Source organism: Rhea americana, unplaced genomic scaffold (assembly GCF_003343005.1).
Source record: "Rhea americana isolate MKP2758 unplaced genomic scaffold, rheAme1 scaffold_19, whole genome shotgun sequence".
Taxonomy (NCBI): Eukaryota; Metazoa; Chordata; class Aves; order Rheiformes; family Rheidae; genus Rhea; species Rhea americana.
The window spans coordinates 7,839,670-7,852,232 of NW_028186038.1; the positions used below are offsets into that span (position 1 = coordinate 7,839,670).

A 12,563-nucleotide genomic window follows, 5' to 3' on the forward strand; every position below is an offset into this window, starting at 1 on the left:
CCCTTTCTAAACATACTGCAGTTTTACTTTGTAAAACCATAGTAACCATTTTCAGTAATTGAACTGGAAACTTGAAATACCTTAAAAAAAAAAAAAAAAGTTTGCACACCTATGCTGTAGGTCTGACCGACCTGATGTCGCTGGATTTGTCCACTTTCATTACTGTTTTCTCCTGGGAGAGAGGGGAAGGAAAGAAAAAACAAACAAAAAAAACCCAGCAAGGTTGCACACATGGGTTAGTGGAGCACAGCGGCAGGAATTCCTTGCCACACTCAGCTCGCAGCAGAGCGGGTGCCAGCGAGGACCGCTCCCCCCTCGCCAGGCACCGCCGGAATCGCGCAGACACCTGCCGCAGGGTATCGCGTACACTTTGCATTGCTCTAATTTGCAACTCAGTTTGAGTTTTCCCTGAAGAAAAGCTATCGTACATTTTAGCCAGCAACGTTAATATACAGCATTTTACCTACTTAAAGTAAGACAAGGGGGACCTGAACGAACTAAAGCTGGAACTTGAAAACCACATATTAGACAACATCGGTGTTTTTAAATTTATGCAGATGTGTCACAGGCCAGATACTAGAACCAGTTAAAACACGTAGGTTGACCATTCAGGGTAAACTTGATCTCTACTAATATTTCTGTATCTCTTCAGTACGTTGCAATCCCTTTCTCTTACTTTGAGGCACACTACGTAGCTTATTTGCATTAATTAAATAGGATCACTTTTTTCTTTTTAAAGAACAGCCTGAATTAAACCTTTGCAACAAGTTGTCTTAGAGTGCCAATGCGAGGATAACACAAAGGCCACCGTATTGTAATTTGATTACCAAATCAATTCTTTACAAAAAGAAGTATTTCAGACTGCACTGCCGATACTCGTCATTGAGCAGCAAGACATAGTAAAGCACTAGGCATACGTTTCCTCTTCTGACATACAAGCTCTTCAGACAAAAGCACGTAATCCTGTTCCTACTGCAAGAGTTCTGGTATTCATCCCATATCTGATTTCTATCTTACAAAGAGGCAACCTGCCAATTTTTCCTTTTACACGTCTTTTTCACATAAGAAAAAAACCTGACGAGAAAAAACAACAGTTTTTGTTATTTGGTAAAGCTGAAAATGAAATTTTTATCCTAGAAGAGAAAGAGTTGTTTTTTCCCCTGTGGAGATATGCTCCTCCTGTTATTACTGTGGTATTCAGAATACTTCTGTCTTTTTGGCTCATAGTGCTTTTACTATGTCATTTTGCTAGGCATATTAAAATCTCAAATCAAGTGATATTTAAGCACTTAAGACAAGAAAAATTAGGCATTCTTATAACTTTGCTATAACCATCTTCAAGAAACTGCTCCATAGTGCTTTATACTGTTTTGTACTTGGTCAGTAAGTTTGAGGTCTGCTCAAAACAAATATTTCACATGATTAAGGCCATAATTTTACACTGACATTTCACAGACTAAACATGAGGCTAGAAATAGAAATCATTTTCATAATCTAAGTAACCGGAGAAGACGAGGGAGAAAGGAAGATAAACGAAAGCTTGTGCAGTTAAATTTGTGTGCGCTGCTCAATTACCTCTGGCGGCAGACGTGGGTAGTAATGGCTGTGCAGCAGCATGCAGCACGCGTTAGTTTGATTTCACTACCTGAAACAGAACAAATCCTATGCCAAAAAAAATAAATAATAAAATAAAAAAAAATGCTGCCATTTGTGACAAGAGCAAGTCTTGGCTCTTAAACCCCTTTGGACTGATGAGCTGTATTCTGTTAATGAAAATGAGTTCCTTGAAGTACTGTGCTTTTGGCGATATGAGCCTGCTCGACGGTAAATACTTGAGAGTGGACACAAGTCACAATTGATGAAAAACCCCCTAAATGCCTAAAATAGAGGCAACACTGATTAGGGACATTTCCCCATCCCTCCCATTTCAGAGTAACTCAATTAAGCATCCAGTCATTAGTTTCTAGATTTAGTCTAAAAGAAACACTAGTATTTAAGCTTATTGCAGTTATTACGTTTCAGTGCACAGTAACAGAGGTCAGTGGCTCAACTAAACCCTCAAACGTCAGGTTTGGTAAAATGTCCCTTTTAGCCAGCTGGACACGCTGAGGCGTACCTGAAGTCTCAGAGCATTTTGTTCACCTCAGTGGCCACGCAGTGAAAAGGAATGCTGGAAAAGTGAAAATAAGTAAGGGAGCGCACAGTTCAATATTTACTAAGGCCCAAGAACCCCATTTAAGTGGTCTGGATACTATACCACATTAAGACCTAGTAAATCTATAAAAAATGTAAAAAATCTTAAAAAGTTCTGAGCAGTTTTCTCATGAAACTGTTTGGTTTAAGGCTTGGAACATTTCTGATGTTCAGATACTACAACAGACTTGCAATTACTTTCTGTTGTCACCTCTTTGACATGTTGCCTTGTCCTACAGAAGGTTTAACTAAGCAAGGAAAGCTGTCAGAAAGAGTAACCACCGTTTAGAAAATACGGAAAGTCAAAGGATGCCACTGAAAACATGTCTGCAAGGTTTAAGATCAGCATGTTTTCAGCTATCGAAGACAGACACTGAAAGCTGCAGAAATTCTGCAGCAGATGCAGTAACAACTATATTATAACTCTCTTTTTTAATACTAAAGGATAATCAGACTTTAAGGAAACTAAGCAGGAGAAATACTATCTTTTAGGGGAAAAAAGATAGAAACCACATTAAATAGAAGATTGCTGTTTCAACAAAGAACAAGCAGGAACAAAGCTATTTGCAATATTGTAGCCCAACAACTCCAATCAGATGAAAGTCCTGTACGGCAGGCCCTATACAAGGAGAAGAACTGTTTCATCTCTTTTGGATTACTTGAGAGGTATGCACGAGAGACTTGCAGGTTCTTAAGAAACATAAATAACTGAAGTCATCCTTAGATATCAGTTTCACACATAAGCAACCTATCACAACAGATGCTTTGTTATATGCTAAAGTGCACGTTTGTCAAATATGCAAGTAACACCTCCTATTAAAATGTATTTTTAAATTGTGTGTTCAAAAGCACACGTAGTACTCCATTTTAAGTGATATTTGGTGACTTTAGCAGTGACAGAGAGCTTTTCCCTTTGCAATCCCTTTGTCTTAAACCAGGAGACAAGGATAAATAAGATTCTCATGACCAATCTTTTGACCTTTTCTGCACAAAAAAGGGAACTGCATCCTTTTCTCTGACAAAGAGAATATTTAAATATAACTGTATGAAAATATAACTTAAATATAAAATAGTCAAATAGGTTTGAGGAGACCTGGGGAAAAAAAAAATCTTTGTTTTACCTATTAGTTCCATAGGTACCTTGTAGCAAGTAAACATTTTGTACTTAAAAAAATAACATTAAGTTACAGCTTGTAACCATAAACTATTCTGCTCTAGGAATTATGCTGCAAAAGCCAGTTTTAGTAGCAAAACATACTCCTTTAACTTAGTTGATTCTGATGTCTTTTTGAGAACATCTTAAACTGCATCATTCAGAAACCATAAATGACAGATTCCTGCATCTGTTTTCTGTGATCTTCTCCGAAAAGTCAGAAACAAATCACTTCAGTAACTAGTCCTTAACAACACTGTGTTTTCACACATGATGAAAAGACATTCTTGCATAACTGGTCAGTGTGTCTGTAGTGCAACTGAACTGAAAGTCTTCCAACTGTTGCATTCTGTTGGTAGACGCTGTTTTTGAGTCAGTCTGTATGAAAAGGGAGATGCAATTGCAACATTAAGACCCACTGACTGAGAAGTTTTTGCCATGATACCTGCAAACACACAGGTCAGGGAATGTGTCATACAGGCAGACCAAAACGATGTTTCTTTTTCTTAACGGGCTTTAAGTTGGTCAATCTGCGTAGGTCCTCTTCAGCGTCCGATTCCTCCATCTCATCGTCTGCCGAAATGAGGATCTAAAAAGCAAATTATAGCTTCTGAGTAACACGAGTTAAAGTTACAGTCTTCCGTCATTCTACTTTTAACCTCTTACTTTTTTTATGCTTGCAAAACACCTTATTATTTGACTAAGACTACTGAACCTCATTTGGATTTACTGCCAGTACTATCAAACATTATGATTCCTATTGGAATCTCAAGTAAATTTCAAATGAAAAAGGACACACATGTATTAATCTCCACTAGAATCGCAGACTCTAAACATAAGGAAGCAGTGCCTGCACCCCCGGGGCAGTAAGGGTGGCTTGCTGTGATAGCAAGTGAGAGAATATATTGCCTCCCTACCCACATTTGCAATATGGCAGTTATTTTATGAACAAAAACATAGATGGAAAACATACACTAACCAACTACAACTAAAAACTTATTTTCAAGGATTCTGCTCATCCTTCAGGCAAACTGAAAACTGTCCATTTAATATAATTTAGAATAAAGTTATACTCGAATGCAAGGACATAAGAAATTTTCCTCCTCCATTTTTGGATCTTTTACTTCAGGATACAGCTGACTAATTTCTGAAAATCACATTGTAATACTCTGAAAGTATACCACTGAAAAAAAAAAATGGAACTATATAGCGATTAACTACATTTACAGCAGAGGCTCTTACATCTTTGTTTTTCTGACAGGTAGAGAAAATATTTAGTTGTTTAAATAGTGCCACCCCACACAAGCATTTCTGACCCATTCAAATTTTGTTCTTCACTGTACTATTTGTGACATTTTGAAAATGAAGTGAAAGAATAGATACTCTTACTCTAATTAAGTCAACTCAAATTCAGATACAAGATTATGTGCAATGCTTAAAAAGGAATCCGAATGTTTATTTGTATAACGCTGAAAACTAATTGGTTGAGCAGATTTGAAGATTACTATAATACCCTTAGAATCCTTCAAGATCTACATGATGATCAGATGCTTAAAAGGTTAATTTATTCTGTAATAAAATGAGACACATTTTTACCAAGCTGCATATTTGATCGTGCATATCCTAGCCCACTAACTATATTAAAATTTTAATTTGTCTCTATCCAAAAGCGCTGCTGTCTCGAGAGCTAACAAATCCACGAAGACAAGGAAAGAAATGAAGAGCTAGTCTGTTCACCTTCCTCCAACCTGTCCCCAATGACTGCGCCACTACGGCATTTTCATCCTTGATACCACACTAGCCCTTAACAAATGCTCCTCTAAAAAAAATCTAGCCAGTTGTTCTGTCCCTCTTGCTCTCACTTTCAAAGGCAGGCTAATAGCTTAATTAGATTGGTCCGATTAATTGTATATTCTACGTGGGGTTTTTTAGAAGCATTTGTAGCAATTCATCTGTGTTATGTTCTCCTACCTGTCTGGAAGGAAAACAACAACCAGCGAGTACTGGGACACAGCCTTTTCCTTAACTGGCATTCAACTGCAAACACTAGGAGCCATGGTCAGGGATAGATACAAAAAAAAAATCAAACTAAATTGACAGTATTACAATGAAATCAGTAACATGAGGGGAAAACTGGACTATGGATTAACTGCAGTAACTACATACTTCTGACTCCGATTCTTCATGTGATGCTGCTCTTCTGTATCGGACTTTACTTCCATTTCTTGTATCTTGTCCTGCTTCCTTTTCTTCAAGTTTAGCTTTTGTCTTTCCTTTCTTCATAAGAAAATTATCTACTACCCAGAACATTAATGCCTGTCAAAGAGAAGGGGAGGAAGTTCTTCAGGTTAGTATATGTCCATTAGGTCAACATTTGGATAGAATTAGGGACGCAAAACAATAAAAATGAATTCGTCAAACTGAAAAAAATCCTGTACAAGCACACAGTCACGTGGTTTTATTACATATTGCATGAATGTATAGCTATGAACGTAGATAATTCATTCCTCGGTAGAAAAGGAAAACGAAAAATAGCTACTATTCAGAACAATCACATATTAACTCTTGATATAGAAATGTGAATGGTCTCAGGTAGACATCTTATGCAATGAAGTTTTCCTTCTCAAAGGATAAAAATCCACAGTTGAAGAAATTAATGAAAGAAATGTTATTAATTGCAAAGACAGCATCTCTGGCTTAGTCTCTAAAGCCCAGAAAACTGGAAGGGTGTACTTAGGGAAGTATGAATGTACGCTTGCCCTTTTATTCTGCTTCTTTCTATGCCAATCATTATTAGCTATGGTCAGACACAGGATACTTATCTGTACGACTATTGTCAGATCTACTATTTCCTAAATCAAATTTCACTCTAATTTTATAATCTCTATGACAATATTGTAATATTCTATTCAATATACTGAAGTCATAAGATCAAGGAGGTCTATGAGGCATTGCTGCACTGCTCCTGAGCCCAGTTACTTAGCTCAATACGGATTTCAGCTATTTCAAAATCTATATACCCGCACATTTTATCCATTCTTTAATACCTTTCCTTTTTAAAATTAAGGTAACTTAAACACCAAGGTACATTGTGCTTTAAGGATTAATGTTCATTATTTAATAGATGGGAGAATGAAATACACGTAATTATCTTAGAGAAGCATGCAGTTGTACTAACATTAACAAAGAAGGGAACTATCAGCATGACGATAGCCAGCTCCAGCTGGGGATTCTCTATAGGATTCAATAAAGCTACCTGTGAAAAGAAAAGGATCAAATTCAGATCACAGCAGCATGTGTGGCACAAATGGGTTAGTTAGTGCAGTTGTTCATGTACTAGCTAATACGACAGCAATAGTGTTTACGAACCAGAAAGGACAGCTTCGTAGAAAAGGAAAGTATTTAGGGCAGCTTATAAGTTGCAGCAGATAAATAGAGTGGGGCTGGCAAGAAACCAGCAGTCATCTTAGTCATTTTTGTTTACAAAAGTTTGAAGAGCTGTAAAAGAACCATCTCGAATGTTTTAGAGCTGTATGCTCCCAAGGAGAATGTTTGCATGTTTAGGAAATTTTGGACTTCACAAAAGTTCAATTAAAACTTCACAAAATATACAGTAAGAGAAGACTCCTAGTTGCCAGATTAGTCCAGAACATGTACGAGTGATTAACAGGCTTTAATTTGCTATAGCAACAAGCACCATCACTTTGAATATTAAATTGCATAGATTCTATCAAAATAAACCTGTTTCTAGCCATTAGCAATGGTTTCACTAATCCTTTGTGAATTACTGAAATTCTATAGTTTAAATGCATCAACAAGGTCACATAAAAATGAATCTTCAAAATACTAAAGAAAACAAAATAAAAAAGGTTTAAATTTGGGTTAAAGAACTAAGAAAAGGAGGAACCTACTTTCTAGAGGGTTCAGACAAGTAGATACAGTGTAATTTTACACACTGCTGTGTACAGTGAAACCAAAATGTAATAAGATATGGCCAGCAATGGATGCCAGAAGGCCTAGTTACCTGTATTCTAAACAAGGTACAAGAACATACCACTATGAGAGAGTTAAACGGCATTTACTACAGGAAATCATGACACTTGGAGATAAGCCAAGTCAAAAAGTGGTATTAGGAATTTATTGCTTTATGGTTTCTTCCACCAGAAAATCATCTGTCTGCAAAATGCTGCGAGAATACAAACCTCCTTCCACTGAGGTATCAAAAGCACTATCACGATGACAGTTTTCTCAAAGGTCATGATCATTATGTACAGAGCACACTGGCCCACCCAAGCTCTGCACTGCCGTTGGTCACCTGCAAAAGAGAAAAGGTTCAATATACATATAGCATTGATTTTACCTCACAATAAATATTTCAGAGAAGCAAGATTAGAAGAGACAGGGCAAATTCATCCTTTTAAAGTACCTTCCTCAATCTCCTTAATATCGTCGCTCCACCCCTCCAACTTTAAAAATAGCAGGTAGAAACTGCATGAAATAGGACTTTACCTGACTCTGCAGTTGCTGGTTATATGGTCACTCTTCTACATAATCAGATGAAAGCAAGAAAGATACAGTTGCATCAAATTTCTCACAAAATTTTAATTTTCTCCCTCTATCCTAAAGCATTATATTTCCTAAGTGAGAAATTTTAAGGCAAACATGACCAAAGAAAAATATTTTTCTCTTCTGTGTAATTTTTAACAGAAGCGTGATTTTTCTGCCATTCTTGCTAGGCTACCTTAAACAAATTATTTCCCTATACAAAGCTAGTAACAGTAGCAATTGCAATTGTGGCAACAGGTGGTGCAAGAGTTGATATAAAAAAAGTCAGTTGCCAAAAGAGAATTTAACTGAACAAAAAAAAATAAGATCAGATTTTAATTTCAGTCTGAAAGTACTTGATATTGTGCTGAATCTTATTAGGATGTGGCCCAGGGAAAAAATGAATGAAGTTATCTGCCAGTGCAGAATAAAGACCATCTGGCATATATATTTGATCAGGAAAACTATGTAGACTCTGAGACATTATATAAAGGAAAGAAGAAAAAAAGAAAAAAGAGACAGTGCATTGTATCATCAAGATTTCACAGTCACATACACTGGTAGAACTTCATTGGAAACAGAGAAAGCTTTGAAGGGCTGCTTTTTTTTTTTTTCTTTAGATTTCCCCAAAGCCTCCTGCAACATCTTCAAATATGGCTTAAAAATTTTGAGCCTGGGGAAGAACAATGTGCAAGGGAAAAATCAGATGCCTTTGTATATTTGTAATGCATAATGGCCACTTCCTTTTCTGGAACACTTTTGAAAGGCTTTCAGTATTAATGCTTAATAATAATCTTGAGACTTATTGCCTGCTGCTGAAATGCTACAGCAAAGAGAAACTGATAAATCAGACTGGAGCCCAAATCAAATGAAAATTCCTACATAATTTTTACAGGCTCAAAATTAACACTAAATAGTCCAAAAATAAAATGGTTAAAATGCTCAACTTCTTCATTGTTTACTGCAGTTCAAGGTTTAAGTTGCCTTTTTAAAAAAAAAAAAAAAGAAAAAGAAAAAGAAGAAATTTGAGAGTCAGTGACTTGAACTTAAGCAATTGTGATTCCTTTGGGGATACAAATACTGAATTATATTTGAGAATGAAATTTTAACAATGAGTTCTTATACTCCACAATTTTATTGGCATTCTCTGTTTTTTCATTAAGAAGAAAATATGGAGAAAGAAATCTAGCTCAGCCTGGAGAAGACTAATGAAGAAGGGAGAACCTAATTGTAGTCTTGTGCCATAAAAAGGGTGGGCTATAGAGAAAATGTGAGCCCCACTTCTTAAAGCTACACAGTGCAAGGACAAGAAGTGATGGCCACAAGTTACAGCACAAAAAATTCTGCCTCACAAAGAAGAAAGGTTTTCATAATGAGTGGAGTGTTAAGTCTCCATCCATGGATAAATTCAAACATGGACTGGACTAGGCCCTGAGCAACCTCATCTAGCTGAGGTTAATCCTGGTTTGAGCAGGAGGTGAAATTAGGTGACCTCCAGAGATCCTTTCCAACCTAATTTTTCCTACTATTTTATGAATTATACAACTGAAGTGGAAAAAGTGCAAGTTAATAGCGTCACCATATCCAGTAGGTGAATTTTTGGGACATTTGTACATTCAAAGATTCAGTATGCAAATTCAAATTGGAACTTAAAAGCTAATGTTGAAGTTGTAAACTCTAACTTTGTTTCGGAAGGTTGTTGGCCAGTCTATCCCGATTTCTGATTTTGTATCTGTCATTTTTAACTTGCACGTCTAGAATAAACTAGCAAATCCATAGAAATTTTGTTGCTGCAAGAAAAGCACATTAACACTGAAAATTTTGAATCAGCAATCAACAGGTGACAACTGTGTTTAAAAACACTGAGCAATGAAGGAACTAATATATACTAAATAGAGTTTATCAGCAACCTAGTGGAAGTGTGTTTATAGACAGCTCTTGAGCAAATTACTTAAGAGAGTTTTCTTTAAAAATGCCAACTCACAGAGTCCCTTCAAAGTAACTTAAAAGAGTTTTGCAGTAAGTGCACGTCTACTCTACGAGGCTGTAAGTAAATTAATAAGTTACCCTGCAAGGCGCACACAGAGACCTAGAGCAAAGAGGTGCAAATACTTCAATAATGAATATTTCCAAGCCTTCCCAGGTGAGAAGCGAGGACAAGCAGAGAGCGAGCGCTAAGCGGTTTAGCTGCCGACAGAGTTCATTTTGACAAAGGGGGGGATTTAAACACCCGTTTCCTACTTGCAGCAGCTAAAGAGGTCTAACATAGACGGGATGGAGAGTGCTTTGTATTTATGGTACCAGGGAACATGCTTCTCAGTGCAAAACAGCTTTTTTTTTTTTTTTTTTTTTTTTTTTTTTTTTTTTAATCTTGCTTACACACTCAGCTACATTAACTGAGCCTACACTTCTATTAAAGTCTAGCTCCTAATGCGCCGAATCTGACAACAGGGCGACAAACCTAACAAACGTTAACAGTTCTGCCACAAAAAGCCCTTGGGCGAGCGTCAGGCTACTCTGCCCATAAATCCGCCCACAATGTTATTTTGCTCTGTAAACAGCAACTATTTCTGAGTGTTGGTATTTTGATATCTATCCTCTCCTTGAGGCATTTACGCTTAAAAACTATCCTCCATATAAAGAGAGGCTCTTAAAACCAGCAGGACAACTGCTATTTTTGTGATAGCTTCTCAAGTAGTGAATCACCAGGGATCAAGTAATAGAGCTAAGAAGGGAAATGAGCTCACAGCAAGAATTAACTTGAGACAAACGATTATTTGGGCACTACAAATGCACACAGCGGGAGAGGAGGCTTCTTTTGGGGGGCTCCGTTTGCTTTCCCCCACTTGCAAACAAACTGAAAACACACGGATCTCAAATCTCAGACTCTCTACGATCTCTCAGCGGGCAGAGACCCCACAGCCAGGCTGCCCCACGGAATTACTGGGAACAAGGATCGCAGCCCGTCTCCTCAGCAGAATACAAGTAACGAGTTTGTTTGTGGATTTTTACAAACTTAGCTAATTCAGTCATAGACGCCTTTTAATTAAAACAAAAGCAGGCTCATTGTAGAAGCTATTTCAGAATAGCGAATGAACAGATCTGAATACTTCCCATATCCACCCATGGACACAAACCACTTCTTGTTGAAAGGTCATTAAAACAGGACAAGAGAACATATTAAACAAGAAAAAAAAACAGAAGGCTATTAGAAAAAGAGTCTGTCAAATTTTTGAGTTATAACATAGTTATGTAATGGATGCATAAAAAAAATTTTGCTCTGACTACAAAGCCAGTTTTACATGGTCTAGAAGTTACTCAGACTGAAACGACTCCAAGCCAAATCAACAATCAGAAATAGGGACCCTGGGCAGTGGGGCTCAACACTAAGTGAGAAGGGGTAATGTAATGTCTTAGCTCTTTCCTTGCCCTTTTCCTTTCCCCAGGCATTGGAGCCTGGAGGAGAACCCCAATCCTTTGGGGACCCAGGTCTGGGAATTAAACTGAAAGATAACTATTTACTTCTCTCTGTATGGTTAATTTTATCATGGCTTTGCCTTCCAAATCAGTTCCCTAAAGGGTCAGATGAACACCAGTCCAAGGAAAAGAGTAGAAACATTTGGAGAGCGGTAGATGGGAATAAAGCAGATAAACAGGATCATACCAGCGTAGACTTAAAGCAGCTTAAATGGTCATAGAACTGTACCCGAAGAGATACATATCTACCGCACACAAGTGAGAATATATAACAAAAGTTTAAAAATGCACTTACAGTACAAGCAGTTACTTCTCCTAAGAGTATACATCTGGTATAATTTCTATTATAGACTTCTGACATCAAACATTACTTGACTTAATTGTCTATTTCAAAAAATGTTAAAATATTTGAACTTAAGACCTTTTTAATTTATTTCAGTACTGCTAGCCACTTAAGATCATTAAAAACAAACTAATCTGCAACACCCCTTACTCCCCCAACAAATATCCCAACTTAATGCTGAATTATGAAACTACTATGGAAGCTTTTGTTTTGTTAGGCCAACACTTTTAGTTAGTTATATAACCATAGGGTTTTTTTTTCCCTTGGTAAAGAATCATAATGTTCTTAGAAGGGAACTTCCTTTCCAGTTCTTGTTTCAAGGAATGTAGTTTTCAGTAGCTATACTAAACATCAACTTGCATTCCCAAACAGCCAGACTAAGCGATTGAAAAGATAACAGATTGAATAGAATTAAATGTTGAGGTTGAGTACGTATGATATATGAAAATTTTCTGCACCTGCAAATCCACAATTTATTAGCTTTCCTAATATATAAATTGCATGTCAAGCTATAGAACTCTTGTGAGAAGTCAAATATTAAAATTGCCATTACTAACATTGTGTAATGATTTTATGATAGTCAGTCAAGTGAAATATTCTGAATTCCAGCTCCAAATTCATTTCAGCACAAAAATAGAAACATTTACCATATTCACCAAAGCGAAGGGACTCCCACTGCTGCCACTCCACAATGCTGCTGACTACCCGAATCCCGGCATAGATTAACAGCATTCCTAATGTGGCATCTAACAAGAAGTTTATAAGGTACCTGAAAGGAAAAACACATAAAAGAAATCAAGGGGGCAAGGATAAATTCAGTTTACTGTAACACCACAATTGATAAAAGAAGAT

The 12,563-nt window shown here is 36.9% G+C and overlaps 1 protein-coding gene across 2 annotated transcripts in view; it reads right to left on the reverse strand.

Annotated features, from left to right (window-relative positions):
* Window positions 1–12,563, reverse strand: part of STIMATE (STIM activating enhancer) — a 36,671-nt gene that overhangs the window by 1,002 nt on the left and 23,106 nt on the right. Inside the window, exons 4-8 of one of the 2 annotated variants that reach the window (XM_085302532.1) lie at window positions 12,359–12,480; window positions 7,549–7,661; window positions 6,525–6,602; window positions 5,513–5,662; window positions 3,792–3,935 (exon numbers count right to left, since the gene is read on the reverse strand). In XM_085302532.1, coding sequence (XP_085158658.1) covers window positions 3,819–3,935; window positions 5,513–5,662; window positions 6,525–6,602; window positions 7,549–7,661; window positions 12,359–12,480 — 580 coding nt within the window. In that variant the 3' untranslated portion in view covers window positions 3,792–3,818. Of the gene's footprint in view, window positions 1–88; window positions 3,936–5,512; window positions 5,663–6,524; window positions 6,603–7,548; window positions 7,662–12,358; window positions 12,481–12,563 lie in introns of those variants that run through there. The other variant, XM_085302531.1, reaches the window with a different exon arrangement.